This window comes from Patagioenas fasciata, chromosome 1 (assembly GCF_037038585.1).
Source record: "Patagioenas fasciata isolate bPatFas1 chromosome 1, bPatFas1.hap1, whole genome shotgun sequence".
Taxonomy (NCBI): domain Eukaryota; kingdom Metazoa; phylum Chordata; class Aves; order Columbiformes; family Columbidae; genus Patagioenas; species Patagioenas fasciata.
The window spans coordinates 172,591,178-172,607,197 of NC_092520.1; the positions used below are offsets into that span (position 1 = coordinate 172,591,178).

A 16,020-nucleotide genomic window follows, 5' to 3' on the forward strand; every position below is an offset into this window, starting at 1 on the left:
AACTTTCAAGTTCATTCAGCCAATTTCAACTAAATCAAAAAGATGGCAGTAACCTCAGAAAATAATTAAGCTCCAAGTTCACTGAAACTATAGCTGTGTAGAAGAAAGGAGAAATAAATTGGCATCCCCTGTGAAAGACAAGATGAACTTGGCTGCTACATACTGTACTTGTCAACAGCCAATCTTGACATCAATATGTACTGCCTTCTGTACAGTGCGGTGGGAGCTGCAACTGTTATCAGTAATGGGAAGCGAAAAGGTTGAAGAAAAAAAAGAAAGCAGACTCCAAGTCTGCCGTTTAGAGAACAGTAAAAAGTTAAGTAGTAATTTACCTTACCAAATTTTAATGTCTTGTTTTTGTTTTTTTTTTCTTCAAGAATACTAACTCAAAGTTAGGACCCAAATCCACAAGCTTTCCCAATAAAGCTTACTGCTTGACAGTACATGTAATCCAGCAAGAGCAACAACCACCAGTAGTTTACTCTTTCTATACTTACCTCCATAAGTAAAGGTCTTTGGCCTATTGCTGCCATTCCCTGAAGGGCATTGACTTCTGCAACCAGAACTCTGTGAAGGTACTGAAATTAAAAAAAGTTAAAAAGAAACTTTAATGACAAGGAAGATGCATTTTTCCCTCATAAAAGTAATTAGGAGATGGCTACATGACAGATGCAACTGAAGGACTGAGATTCAAATAAGTTTCACTAATTTTTTAGGTTTCTCCCTTACTTCATTCTCAAGCTGCACTACTTTAGCTGCCTGGTCTCTCACCCTGCACTTCTCATTTTTGCACTCATTCATTTCTTCCTGGTCCTAAGTTGTTCTGTCATAAGCTCTTCTAAAACATCACACTCCTTTTCCTCTTCAACTTCCACTATAGTCCTCTTGCACAGAAGGAAGGGTTTGATCCCTCTCAAGTAAAAAATAGATTTTACAATATAGACTAGCCGGTTCTTAATATGGAATGGCTGCATTCCTACCACCACCAAGATCACTTTTATGTTACATTCTGCTCCTGCTCTGTCACTTGTCTCTCAGACCACAAATTTTTCAGGACTATTTATCATGCACTTGTCAAGTACTTATCACAATGTGATACTATCTTAACTGAAGCCTCTAAGAACTACTGCAGTACCCAACTATGTTGTGTACGTAATTGTGTACACACATGTAGTACTACATAGTTGTGTATTGGAGACCAATGAAATTGATACTTCCCAAAGCTGTCAAAATGACTCCTTCACACTGTTTTGAAAGTGTTAAAAAGCAGGTACTTTTATTGCAGCACACTGGGCACTTGGAGGATCCTTACTCTAATCAAGCGTGCACATGACTCACTCTTCTTGGTATTTACTACACACACTAATTGCATATTCATTTGTTTCTATTGCTTAGTTCATGCATTAAACATAGACTATTTACGCAATCACAGCCTTTGTTGCTAGTCCTTTTTTGGTATTTGAGGGTCTTCATCTGGGGTCTCTTGTGGCCCCGGTTGGTGTTTGCAGCCTGGTGCCCCTTAGATTACAAGTGTCCTCTCCTTGAACTGATTTCTAGAGTGCGCATGTTGTCGTCTTGTGCTACTACACAGCAAAAGTCATGTAGCTCTTTCTTTATTTAGTGGAACATCCAATTTGCCCAGTTTGCAAACCAAGCACATCTCACTTTACCTCATGTCCAGTCTCTATAGAGCTATTGTTTCTCTATTAAGTTCTTGTTACATTATGCCTAGTCAGGTTTCTAAAAGACTTTTGTTCCTCTTATCAAATGACATAAGGTAAATGTCATATCTGCAATATCACTTGGGTGTTCCAAGATTGGAAAAACATTCAGAGAGAAAGTATTTCCTGAAATTGTCTTAAACTGATGCATCCGTCTACTGTAAATAAGAAACCAGTGTGTGCAATGCAGGAGAAATAAACTTATCCAAATAGTTTGCATAAACTATGCACATCTGAAACGGCTATGATATTTATGAGAAAAGAGGTTTCAAAGTATTATTAATACACTGATCATTATTATTACCATCAAGATAAAAAATATCATATGAAACTTGAGAACACAGACCACTGCGTACCTTGACATTGCAGACCACTTGTCCACGTGCATTCTTGTGCTCACAATTAGCAATGACTTGTTCAATCTGAACCCGGTCAAAAAAATCCAGTTGTAAAGGCTCTGGAATGTCCTGACTGAAGTCAATTGAATCCAGGATACTTAAGATCTTCCTGCGTACTGGAAATGTAAATCAATTCAAACTGTATTCAGAAATATCAAGGGGAAAACAAAAAAAAAAAATTGATAATAGGAGCCTAATTTACCTTTCTAAATCCAAATCTTCATGTGTAAAGTTTCAAAAGAAAACATTAAACCTTCAGAAAACACTACCAATCTATGTAAGAGGATTAAAAACATTTTCTAGAGCCTTAAGTTCTTAATTTGTGTTATACTGTATTGTTCTCCTGTTACGAATGCACGTAACTCAGTATTTACAAATACAAGATTCTGATTTTTTCTCCTAAATAAAAGCAGGCTGGATTTCAATGAGAATCATGCAGTCTTTTGTTAAGAATTAGAACCATTGGAAGGAATCTGAAGTTACTTGGGTTTTATTATTCTTTCCCATGAAAATACTAATATATTCAGCTTTAGTAACAGTCTCACTGTTTCTACTGTTAGGCACAAATTTATAGACTGACACCCTCCCATTCCGCCTTTCCACAGACACTTAAACACAGACTCCTCTAACTTCCTTTCCAGTCCAGTATTTTCTGCTCACTGCAACCATCTACGCCAAGGTTCTAAAATTCTTTTTTCCCTGACACTAAATAAAATTGTTCCATGTACTGCTGATGTTTAGACAGTCAATTATTTTCTTTTTCAAAGTTTCCTGTCTGGAAGCAGCCCTCCCGCCATTCAGGATCAGAAAAATTTTACTGAGAAATAATCACCAGCCATAACGCTTACCTTTGGAAGCAGTGTCAAAGTGGAGAAACCCACTGACTGATCGACTTTCATCTTCTAACCCTCCTTCACCATCAGCTGAAGGTAATGAAATATAATAAATAAATTATTTTTTTAAAAAAATCTAATTAAAAAATGACCTATTTTATTAATCCTGAAAGAGGACACACTAACATGCCTTTTATGTGAAAGTCTTCCAAGACAAGTACAGCCTTGACTGCTAATAAAATGAACATAATACTTACCTCTCAGAAGCTAGCCTGTTACCAAATACAGGTTAGACAGTACTAGAAATGCCTAAAAAAGACACCCCACTGTCCAGTATGAATAATGCAGCTGGATGAACACTGTAAAATGATTACGGTATCTAGACGTTATTTCCTGCACTCCCACAAGGATTAAAGAGATAGTGTTCAGATCTATAAAAGTGACAGGAAACACCACAATGCTGCACACCATTATGATATCTTCCAGTTATTCTGTTTATTTTCTTCATGTAAAGAGATTTACTGCCACCTGTTCCCATTTCCCTTGATTTGCTTCTACTCTGAAATCTTGCCTTTTTATTTAACACTGCATTTTATGTCACATTTGGATGAAATATAGTTTTGTGTTGTTATATCAAAACTCAAATTGACCCATAGCTACTTATTCTGTGAGACAGGGTTGAAAATGCATGGCAGACAGAAGTTAAGACTGAGAAAACCTTGTCTAAAACAGTTTACCAAGTATGACCCTCCACCTTCTCTACATGGTAACAACTCTGGATAGCATCTCTAACTGTTTTATAATTTTAATTATTATATTCCCCTCTCCTATTCCACAAACTGTTTATTTTTTATATCAGTGTATACACTGGGATGTTTCAAAAACATAACACAGACAAAGCAGCAATGAACAAAAAATGCCCTGATTTCTTTCACTTTGGGGTCTACAACCACCATCAACTTTCTTCCCAAATCTCCAGTGGCAATCACAAATTGAACTGTCACAAGCTCAGAGAGAAAAGAATTCAAATCAAGTCTCTCATATTATTCAAGCTTATTTACCCTCACAACAAATTCCTCTTACCCAAGTATGGTTTCACAGGCATGTCATCAAGCAGCAGATGAAGCAGCCTCTGTGTGTGGGAGCGCTGGCGGTTCAGCGATGTCACTCGCATTTCTATAGCTGCAGTTTTCATCAGCCAAGACATTTGGTTCAGTGTTGAAATCTCATGTTCTAGGTGGGGATAAGGAAACAACTATAAAATTCAATATAAATAAAATTACTTACTCCAAGGAAAGCATTTTTCATTTGGGAAAGCTTTTAGAGGATGTCATTACTTATTATCTGTTCACCATTTGTTTACGAGACAACAGGACTGAGAGATCTGACAAAAGCCATTAAATGAACATGTGGTTATTGTGAAAACAAGCCATAGATATATATCCCATTAAGAGTATATAAAAAAAATTTGGATATAATCTGTACTAACAGTCATCGTGGAGAATGCAGTGCTTCATGAGCAAATAGGGTCAGTTATAATTTCAGTGAAAATAATCACTTACCCAAAATGAATGAAAATTTTAATCAAAGTTGATAAGGCTTGAATGTGGGTCTCTAAGAATCTTCATATTCTATACTCATCTAATTTAGATTCTTAAGTTAAATAAGAATCATCTAAAGTGCTTTACCCCATGCTGGATACATGTATTTGATTGCTACGTTCATTATAATTTAAGAAAGGACTAGCGGTCAAACATCTAATAAAGTCAGTAAGTACATTTATTCAGTTTAAGACACCTGAGAAATATTGGCCTGAAACATTAAAAACACATCCATTAACTTAAAAATTACTGCCATCACCAAATAAAAATTCTGTATTCAAAGGAAGAGAAGATACAGGTGGTTACAACCACCAGCCTTCTATTCCGTCAGTTTCTCATAACATTCTTAATTTTCAAAAATATAACTTTTTCTGTAACATAATTTAACAAAACTACCATGATAATTAAAATATAGATTAGGATTTGCTTCTGGAGACTTGATGCATTCCAAAACTAACATTCTTTTACAAAGTGCAGCTCTAATAATCTGAACTTCCTAAACAGGCAGAGTTCCATCTTTGCAGAACTAAAAGGTTAGAAGAGGCAGTAATTAATTCAGTTTAATAATGCTACCTCTGTTTCTTCTATGATTCCTAGGGAGTCAAAAGATGCATTGAACTTCAAGCATGCACAAACTTATCCTAGCATAAAAATTACCTTTGATAGAAAATGGCAAGTACTGCAGCTGAGTGAATAAGAAATCTTGACTGGTCCTCAGATACCTCATAGTTGGACCTGACGTTTCAGAGCAGGCACACAACTGATAGATCACCTGACAATCAAAAACAGTAGAGACGCATTTATGGAAGTTATTTTAAAAACAAACCAACCACCAAATCGAAAGATGTCTAACAATGTTTTACTGTTCAAACAATATTATCTGTATTTACATTAAGTTTTCCATCAGCTTACTCCAAAGCTGAACATATTCATTATTACAGACATACAGCATTGAAGGACTACCAACTACCACCATGTGGATGATTCCAATGGCTGTTTGTCCACAACATGACACTACATAAGCCTTTCTGTTTGTTCAGCCTGCCTTAAAAGGAGCATCTTTTTCAGCATCCAGGTTGACCAAGACAGGAAAAGTAATCTTTTTCTCCTCCTTCTACAGTATGGCCTCTTTCACTTCCAATGATTTTAAAAATCCTTTCTAGACTTCACAGATTTTCAACATGATACAGCTGTATAATCAGATGATTATATGTTTTAAGGCCAAATATCAGTTACCTTGCACATACACCTAATTGAGCTGTCTTCCCCATCTCACTCCCTCAGACATACATATTCTGGTACTGCTACAGAAGAAAGTAGATAATTTTGCTGGCTTATTTGGGATTATGTTATTTTACTTGCTGGCAAACTGCAGTTCCAAAATTTAAAAAAAAAAGAAAAAAGTCATATAGTCACAACAGACTCAAAAGCTCACCACAAATACTCAGCGCATCAGTTTTAAAGTTTATCCCAATTCCAAATTCTGACATGAGTGCAGATTCTTTCGTTTGTTGCTACAAGATAACACTTTTTCATACAGAAAAAGGTAGACTAGAAAGAGTTCAATGCATACAAAAACCTGACAGTTGCCAGTTGCGTTTTAAACAAAATCATCAACCATCTATATTAACCAACCAAGAAGCAGATAATTTTATTTAGAGCCTAGTTTCAGTATATGCCAACAGAAAATACACTGAATACCTGGTAACAGAGTTCTGCAAGATGAGGAGATTCCTGAACTGCTGTAGGCCCACTCCTTGTTTCGGTACCCTTCTCCAGTATGTTCAAAATAGCATGAAGGCAAGTCCGTGGGCAACCCAAGACACCTTAAAATACAAAAATAGTTTCTTAATATTCTTGATCTTACTTGCCTCCATATCAAGTATAGGTTAGCACACAGAATTACAGAAACTAAATTGCTGAGACACCTTGTGCTGGATTATACTGCTCCACATAGCTGCAGCAAAAATACCTGGCAAAGTTTTCTCTGTTAATTATAATAAGAGACGGAACTGTGTTTCAGCAAAAATCTAATGAAACATTCATAATTAGCCTGTAGGCTTTTTAGGTGCTGGTGAAATAGGATAAATTATGCAATCAAAACTTATTTAAGACCTTATTCATCAGCTTTATAAAAAAAAAAAAATCAACTGATTCTTTAGTATTCTGCATGAAACAAATGAAAATCTGAATTCTTGCTCTTAAACTTTAACTGAATACTCATTAGACAATTTCAAAGAAGAGCTTTAAATTCTTGTCTTTATTTTACAATTACAGCCATTTTATGACTAATGCTCCTAAAGGCACCAGACCCTGAAACCAAGGTGAAAGGGGAAGATATTTTAATATTGAAGTTAAAATCCTGTCTTTTTGCATTCTTCCTTTAGCCAATTAATTCTTTAAACAACCCAGAAACATGTTCTGAAACAGTAAAGGCATCGATAACTGCAGTTCTTACAGGGGAAATAATCTTATGTGCTCAGATATGTATAACTGATACTTTAGTAGGAAATTATTATCTCTTGGCAAATGGCTGACGGTCATTATCTCTTCACATTATTAATGAGATGATTCAGAAGTGTGCAAGGCTCTCTCATGGCTTTCAGACAAAGTCTCCTATTGCTGACCTAATGCATGGTAACCTGTAAAATTGTGAGGGTGCAGTTCAGTCACCTATATTCTATAACTGTGGAATTTCAAAATACCCAAAACATGGTCTGCAATTGTAAGCTACTTTGCAGATGAAAAAAACAGGTTGGCACCTTTTTTTTTTTTTAAATCTTTCTGATATATCAAATAACTTTTAGATTCCTTTTTTTATTTTTTCCCCAAATAAAATTCAAGCTCTGTCTACCTTTAATTTAGAACTACAAAAGACTAAAAACTGCTGGGATACAGTATCCAATAAAAACGTAAAGATAGAGAAATTTTCTAAATAACTAAAATCAAGTCTTTTTCAAATATGTTCATACAAATATGCGTTTTCTTTCCTATAATTAATTTCAAACAGGATCTTCAGGGGGGACAGGGTAGCAGTCAAGTAGTATAACTAGTTCAAAGAGACAGTCTACTTTGTCGATCCCCATGTTGTCATGTGTAGGTACTTCTTGGTTGATCAAATCAATTTCTTTGTACTGTGGACACAACCACGCTGTATAAAATACTGAATAAATTAATGTTTCACTTCTAAATTATAATTTTCCCCCCCAACTCTAATTTTAAGTCTCTTCCAAAACTCAACATAAACAAAGGAGCAAATCCTGAAGCTGTTTAAGTGTAGCACTTTGGTATCAACACATCTTTAAATTTAACTTTTAAGGATTAGAACAAGGCCTGCTGTCTTATTCTTAACATTAAAAGGAACTGCTTCTCCCCGTGAATTTTCCAATAAGTATTCTCAGTGTTGGTAACAGAACAGATCAGATGCCAGATCCACTTTTCCTCTTCGTACCTGGATCTTGTAGATTTGTGGTGCTGACGGGTTTCTTTAGTTCATAACCCAAGAGATAGAGAGCAAGGCTGGGAGGGCTACACTCGAGAGAGGTGATAAGGAGATTCAGAATATGGATCCTTGTTTCATGATGGATTCGTGCCCGCTTCTTTTCAGGCTCCAGCTCTTGACAGGAAAAAAAAAAAAAAAAAAAGGGTAAATAATGAAGAAATCCATTCAATGAAATAATCCTCAGAACCTTCAAGTTGAATACAAGAAAGCTAAGGCATCAACTTCTATTAGTACAGAGGGATACAAGACCAAAATTTTAAATTATTATTAATACAGCTCTAAAAAACACATCCAGAGTAATGTCAAATACTTGTATTCTGAAAAGAGAGACTGTTTGTAGTTAGGTCATCATACCCTGGACATATCCTAACCTGGTGCTTTCCATTCTGTTAAATGTCCAGTCCTACAGAATACTACAAAGAAAAGGGTTTTCTAACTTAAAAGTACTTTCTTCACATCTTTGATTATTTCCATTCTATGCAAAAGACAACAGTGCAGGCCATTTTTAAGAAGCCTTTTACATACCCTCATCTGGATTAATTAATTCTTCTGCATCTTCATTGTCCAAACATTCCACAAATCCAGCCATCAGCTTTTGGCTAATACTCTATATTCAACAATGGAAGAATGGAAATAAAGAGGATTTTGAGAGTATTAAAACCAATATATTTCATAATTCCGTCCATATAAGTTGACAGAAGTTCTAGACAAAAATTATATAACCCAGTTAATAGGCAAGAGATAAGAGTTGTAGCTGTTCCAAGCATAGGTTAGTAATTAGCCACTGAACAGGAAAAAAAAAAAAAAAACTATTGCTGTTATCTATACTAAATTATCCTCACAGGTTGAAGAATATAAAGGCAAGAAGAAGTCCAAGTATCTCAGAAAATATTGTCCTTCTCCTTCTTGCAAATACTAAATAACTTTTTTTTTCTTCAATTCATCAAGTAGTTGCTTTTCACAATGCCACAGTAAAAGACTTTTTTAGAGGTAGGTAGATGTAAGACAAAATATAGGTTTCTAGATCCAAGTACATTACAACTATCCGTTAAAGTAACATTATGGAGCACCAGTATTTCTCTACCAGTTTCTCTTTCCAGTTCCAAAGAAACTGGCACTTACCTGATCATGTGTGAAATCACCAACTAGCTTCATCTGGATGTTGGAATTATAAGAAATACAGCACAAAATCTTGGCACTTTCAAAAGCCAGTTCAGGATTGCTGTTTCCGTGATAAAGATACCTTCAAAAATACAAGATCATCGTAAGGCAATTGTTGAGAACTCTACTATCTCAAGATGGTAATACACAGATGAGAAATTAAACATTTAGAACTAAAAGACTTACAAATCAAAGTAAATAAAACGTTGAAGCTACAAACAATTTCACTCTACATAAAGTACTTAACACTCCTAAATCGAAAGGAGAGTAGTTGGCTGAGCAGGGATAACAATCTCTCCTGCAATTTTTACCATTCTTTTTATCCAAAATCTACCTAAACCACTGCAGGATTAAGCTGAAACAACTGGTCACAGGCTCACACAAGAAACATGGAGAAAATACCTTCAGATCATGCAGAAATGAGTGTCACTGAAGATCAAAACTAGCCAATCATCAACTACTGCATGTACCCAAAATAGGAGAGATTAAAAAAAAATGTAAGAGCATCTTAAAAAGCATGTTTTTTAAAAACTATTTGTCAACTATTGTTAGATGAAAAAGTAACATGAACGAAATACAAAAATAGGTACATAGAAATAGTTTCATTTTTTGTTACATTCCATGTCAGAATATCACTGCTTTTTTTATGCACTCAATTCTACCATTCAATGTTGGTTCACCTGTAAAGTTATTATAAAAAACCAAACAGTAACAGAAGGTGTCAGTGGGATATGGAAATTCTAAAGTTTCACATTTGAAATGGAGGTTCAGATTACTAGCCTGATACTTTATATATAGTAACTAATGGACAATACTGTAAAACATTTTTTTGTCCAATAGCAAGTAAACTCTCCCACTCTATGAAAACCAACGTCTGGGGCAAACTGAAAATCACATGCAAAGGAATCACTGCACGTAAGGCAACCAGGAAGAAATCATGAGGGAAAAAGAATTCAGAAAGAAAAATTATTAACACAGATCCCAGTCTTGGACTAGACAACACACAGATCATACCACCTGTGAAGACACTTTCCCCCACCAAGAAAAAATTTCAGAGATGCTGTGTGCAAAGAGAAATGTTGACTAGTAAAACTTATCAAAGGACCAGGATCCAAATACTTTTGTGCCTCCAAAACTCCTCCTTTCTCTGTACCTCGCACATACCTGGCGATATTCACCACATGATCTGCCTTTTTAGTGCGAGGATTGATTCCTTGAAGCAGCTGTTCCAGTGGGGTGACAATAAGGGAAAGGTGGCTCTCTCGCAACAGATCCATAAAAAGATTCTCTTTCTGTAGGGTTAAGTTTAGAAGTGCAAGGCAATACTGTACAGCTTTCTCTAAATGCTTCTTCCCTGCAGTGCACAAACAACGAAGAATCATAAGAAAAACAAAGGAGCAGTTAAACAGACTACATTTGCAAACTTCATTCATCAAGCCCTGCACCAAGAAAGAGCTTGTCAGCTGTTTGCTACCAGGAAAATTCTCCCAAAACACAATTTTAATATGCAAGAGAAACAAGACCACGTTGAACATCTGCAATATCAGCTTTTTATTCTTAGCATGCATTTTAACTTCCTATGAAAAATTTAATTCTAGGCACATACCTGGAAATGGAGCATAAGTATCAAGCTGCTTAACCCCTTCTTCTAGCAAACTAAGGGATAGTTCCAGCATTGGGGACTCATTCAGTAGATGATACATCAAATTAAATCCAGGTGGTTTATATGCTATTATTTCTTCTCCTAAAGAGAGGAGGTGAAAAAATAAACATCTAATAGAAAAGACTTCCATTACTCAAGCTTGCCTGAGCTACAAAACATAAGTCCTTGTTGTAAGCAACATCTAAATAGATGAAACATACAGCATACAAAGTCTTCAGAGGTTTCCTTTATACATAAGCCATTTCGGCAATTTTAGAAGTTTGGGAAGAGTAGTAATGGCAGTTACCATTACTTTTCAATATCTAAGAACACAATTTCAACTTCAACCAGTTAGATTTTCCCTAAGTGGATCTGACCTTGGATTCAAATCAATACAAGGACTTTATAATCCATTGGAGATACATTTCATAGTTTTTGCAAGACTGAGAAGTAACTGGAAAAAGTTTATATACCCCCCAAACCTGCATGAAGACCTTGGATGAAGGAAAAAGCACTTCCAGAAATGAAAGCTGAGAAGGCTCACTGAACCCCTGATGCTCATAAGGTACAGATACTTGCATGTCTATTGCAACCATGTATGCAAAAATGAAACTACTAACCTAAAACTCAAAGACTCTTATAAAATAAAAGTCAAGACTAATGTTTCTGGTTTACCTAGTCTCCTAGTAAACTATGGTGAATAAAAGCAGGAGAGCAGTAAGAATCTTTTTTAATATGCAAGTGAGAATGAGAGTGCAGTTTCTTTCGGCATCAGCTTAAACAATCCCAGTTCTCCATCCATTTGTTTTGTGTCTGTGCAGCCCCTAACACGCCAGACAATCCATACGGCTGCAGAGCCACACATGGCATCAGCTCAAGAAATTGATCTAGTCAAAAAGATGGGGTTTAAATCATTTCTCCAATATACCCTGTAACCTGCAAACAATCACACAAGCTGAAGGACTACTTGAGAGTTGGAAGGAGCTTGCAGAAATTCCTCAATCCAGTTAAGCTGCCAAGAACAGTTTGTGAAAGTACAGTGCACAGAGGCCTCCCAGACTGAGGCAAGGTCACTGGAGAGGTATGTCTTAAAGTTGTTGTTCACTTAGGAAGCGGTTCTTATAGTAAATCCATAGGCATCAGGCTGGCATTCAACGTTAAGAAGAAACTGCATATTAAAATCCTGCAGCCCAAATAAGCCTTAAATTTCTTATGAGGCAACTGCCATCTACTTTGGCCTTTCAAAGAATAGTTGTCCAAAATCAAATTACTTCAGATTATAATTCCACTGCTACTGTCTGCTCTGAATAATTAATATGTTAATATTAGACAATATATCAAATACACTGACACTTTTAAATTAACCCTGTGAATAGTGGTGATTTAGATACAGACCAAAGAAAGTCAGAGGAAGAAGCCCCAAATGAAGGTGGGTTTTAAGTGTCAAATGGTGCTCTTTAATTGAATCAGCAACACAAGAGAGACAGAAGTCACCTTCCTAGTAGAGCTAGGGAAGTAGGAAACCGTGTACATGAAGCCCTACTAAATCAGCAACATAGCTCCTGATTGTATGTGGACATTTTTTTAACGTCTTCCTATCTTTAAGCCTTGCTCTAGCTTTCTGTCAACTTACTAGGAATATTAAACAAGATCACAAGATAGAAACAAGAGATCAAAGTAAGTTACAATTCTGTTTGTCAGTGAAAAAATGAACAAGTTAACCTTGTAAATCCACATATTGGTCCACAAAGTCTTCAAGTTGAGGTTCATAGTCCCGCAGCAATTTGTAGAACACTTCCAGAACTACCTCAGCTACTTCCCACTATACATAATCACAAAAGGAAGGAAAAGTCATATACAGAATAAGACCAATACTGCAGCAACAAGACCAGGATGACAAAGAATACAACAGGCAGTGCAGTGATGGATGAGAACTATGGCATGACTATCTAATTCTGAAATACTATCCAACAACACTTATAATTTTACACATCAAATAATTTGAAAGGTCAAGCTTTCTTTCTGAAGTAAAACAGAACACTAAAACAGATTTATTGACTCTTATAGGCTCTATTATACATGTAAGCATTTTGAAACTACAAGCAATAAAGAGTCTTTAATAGTTATACAGTGAGGAACAGATCATTAATAGCCTCCAGGATACAGTTTAGCATGCACTCTCATCCAGAAGGATAACCAAGGAAACTCAGATTCCTTGGTTCAGCAAGTCAGACATACTCTCTGAAGCAACAGTGAGGAAATAACAAATCTGACTTGTAGATTTGGGCATGTGATGTTCAGAAGACATTAGCCAAGTAGTAGAGGTGCAGAATCCTGTATAGTAAATTGAAATTTAGCAGTAATATAAACTTATTTTGGGTTGTTGTTGTTTGTTTCGGATTGTTTGTTTGTGGCTTTTTTGTTTGGTGGTTGTTGTTGATTGAAAATTCTGTTCACAGAATCAAAACACTGTGAACTTGCACAGCTTTTCAAACAGATCTAAACCACATCAGCAGTACTAAATCATTTTAACTACATCGTAAGTAAAAAAATATATTTTCTAATAAAAATTACTTTTTCAGCAGCTCTCCGGTAAGCTCTGGTGCGGAATCGGAGAAACACGGCATCCCTGAGGAACTGGAGATAGGGATCAAAGCCTGGTGGGCGGAGACCTGCTCCCAAGTTAGAGGGGAATGAACTCTCCGCCAGCGCGCTGATGAGTCGACAGAAGGCCCGGGTTAAAGGATATTCCTCACATCGGGACTCGATCTCATTCAGTTCAACCTTCCCAAGAGGACAGCAGAAACAGAAAAAAAAATCACAGATTTTCAGGGAGGAAGAAACATGTGAGAACAAACAACATAAGGGCATCATCTGTGAATTACTTTACAGTGAATTGACTTTGCTGCATTTTTGTCTATAGTACACCACACACAAAGCAAAAGCAGTGAAGCAACAGCACTGTCTCAGTTCAGCAATACACCTTCATGCATTTCTGAGCAACTAGAAGATACGCCTCAACATTTACATACTTTGCTTTTCTTTACAACTTTCAGTAGAGGTGAAGTGAGCTGTAGTAAAATGTACAACAGTGAGGCCAATTCAGAAAAACTGGAAAGTTCTCATAAGAAGTGCTCACAAGGAATTTGAAGGTTTAGATGCTGCTCTGTTACTAAGTATGAAGCTGGACTGGATTCATAAATGGATGAAATTGCCAGAAATTAAAAGCAGGCCTGCGAGTAAATTAAGCAGCAGTGAAATGACAGCACCTATCTCATGGACTCAGCAGCAGATGCAGCCTCTGCAAGTGTTCCCCAACTCATATGCAGATGGTCAGAGAGGTTGCCCCAGGTACAAAGAAACCCTCACCTCAATGCCAATTGCTTGTCTCTGGCCTGGACCTCTCACAGTTTGTAATATCTTCAAAACAGAAAGAGAAATAAAACATGTAAACATTACATTTCACATAATCAAAGTGCATCTACACAAGTTCTATCGGGACTAAAACGTGCTTGTCACTTTTCCTAAATCCTCTTAAAAAGTAAAAAAATAAGATTTTTCTGTCTGAAAGGCTGGATTATATGTTGTATGCTTGTATGCTTCTAGCTTCACATCCTCAGAGATCTGCATCATCTTTATTGTTAACCAAAACAAAGAACAGAAATACTTTCACATTAATGATTTTTGGTTTATATTGGCTAGTAGAAAGATGTTTCCCTTGTTACCTCTTACAACAGTATATTTTAAGGAACATCATAAATTAGAAAGCAATGGTTGTGAGCATTTAATGTCACTACCGTCAGAGTCTTTTTATTAGTAATTAACAATAAATCAGCAGTTGCAGTTCAAATGCCTTAAGTTCTTCCAAATAAAACAGCAATCAGTCTGAACCATAACACATACACTATAGAATAAGCCCATCCCATTATTATTTGAATTGCAATACAGAGAGCATTTTCATTTGATATTAATCTTCCTTAGTATTCATATTTAAAATTCTCCTCTGAAATCAAGACAGAAGGGAAAAAACACTTTTTTAAAAGGTTGGGCTTTTAATATGTATCTGGCGTTTGCCATCTAAATGTGGAAGTTGGTAATGATATCCTGTGAATTACAATTAACTTCCTCTGAATGTTAAATGCCTGAAGTGGAGCTTTGTAGTCAGTCCCTTCTTTCTGTGGGCACCACTCACACTGGACAAATATTACAAACACACATGAAAACCACCACCAAAAAAAAAAAAAAAAAACAACACAACAACAAAAAATGTGACCTGTAGAACTACTGACGACATACACTGAGAAAAAAACATATTGAACACACAGGACTGTCTGTTAGGAAACCTGTATTTATGAAAAATAAGTGCAGCCAATGAGATCTCTGAGGCATAAAGCCATACTGATGTTTTCAAAATAATTTTAAAGTATTAACTGTGTTAACTAAGCCAAAAAAAAAAAAAAAACAAAAAACAAAAAAAAATCAACATGGCAACAAGAAAATTTAGGAGGAAATGCACTACTATTTCAAATACATTGAGAATTTCAACAGATTGGGATGCTCTATTTCTAAGCACTGAAAATCCTAAAATACCTGCGTATATTCCAGGGACTGCCAGAGAGAAGCTGCGATTTCAGGAGATTTTCCAAAAGCAGTAAGGGTTTCTAATAGCTCCGCTTTCAAAATAGGAGGAATGCTGCACTGCAGGAGTCCCAGAATGACCACTACCGGTGTCCACTGAGGATGCTCACAAAGAGCCAAGCGAGCATTCTCACTCTACGGAGTTCAACAGAAAACAAAACCGCAGATTTTAACTTTCCAGATTTTTCATGTTTTACAATCCCTAATTCACAGTTCAGTATCAATGACTGCTTTGTACTTGAAGGTAAACAAAAGATCAGAAGAACAGCAGACCATTCCAAAACAAACAACTTTAATTTAAAAAGCCCAATTTAACGCCTTATGAGTACTAAAATTGTGCCTATCCATACAGAAAAATTCAGTGCATAATTTAAGCTTCTGACAACAATGCAATTTTTTTACCTGTTTTCTTTTTTTAGTAGACACTTATTCATGGAATTAGTCTTAAATAAGTTTTAAGTATTCACACTCTAGACAGCTTCTCCAAGCACTGGTAGAGGGACTTTACCAATATTTCTATTATG

The 16,020-nt window shown here is 36.0% G+C and overlaps 1 protein-coding gene across 1 annotated transcript in view; it reads right to left on the reverse strand.

Annotated features, from left to right (window-relative positions):
- NUP205 (nucleoporin 205) overlaps nt 1-16,020 on the reverse strand; it is a 50,093-nt gene that overhangs the window by 14,716 nt on the left and 19,357 nt on the right. Inside the window, exons 13-27 of the mRNA XM_065836567.2 lie at nt 15,449-15,631; nt 14,228-14,278; nt 13,433-13,642; nt 12,581-12,680; nt 10,823-10,960; nt 10,381-10,570; nt 9,178-9,298; nt 8,581-8,662; nt 8,005-8,169; nt 6,255-6,379; nt 5,211-5,325; nt 4,036-4,185; nt 2,968-3,042; nt 2,078-2,235; nt 498-578 (exon numbers count right to left, since the gene is read on the reverse strand). Of these exons, the coding sequence (XP_065692639.1) occupies nt 498-578; nt 2,078-2,235; nt 2,968-3,042; nt 4,036-4,185; nt 5,211-5,325; nt 6,255-6,379; nt 8,005-8,169; nt 8,581-8,662; nt 9,178-9,298; nt 10,381-10,570; nt 10,823-10,960; nt 12,581-12,680; nt 13,433-13,642; nt 14,228-14,278; nt 15,449-15,631 (1,944 nt within the window). The remainder of the gene's footprint in view (nt 1-497; nt 579-2,077; nt 2,236-2,967; nt 3,043-4,035; nt 4,186-5,210; nt 5,326-6,254; nt 6,380-8,004; nt 8,170-8,580; nt 8,663-9,177; nt 9,299-10,380; nt 10,571-10,822; nt 10,961-12,580; nt 12,681-13,432; nt 13,643-14,227; nt 14,279-15,448; nt 15,632-16,020) is intronic.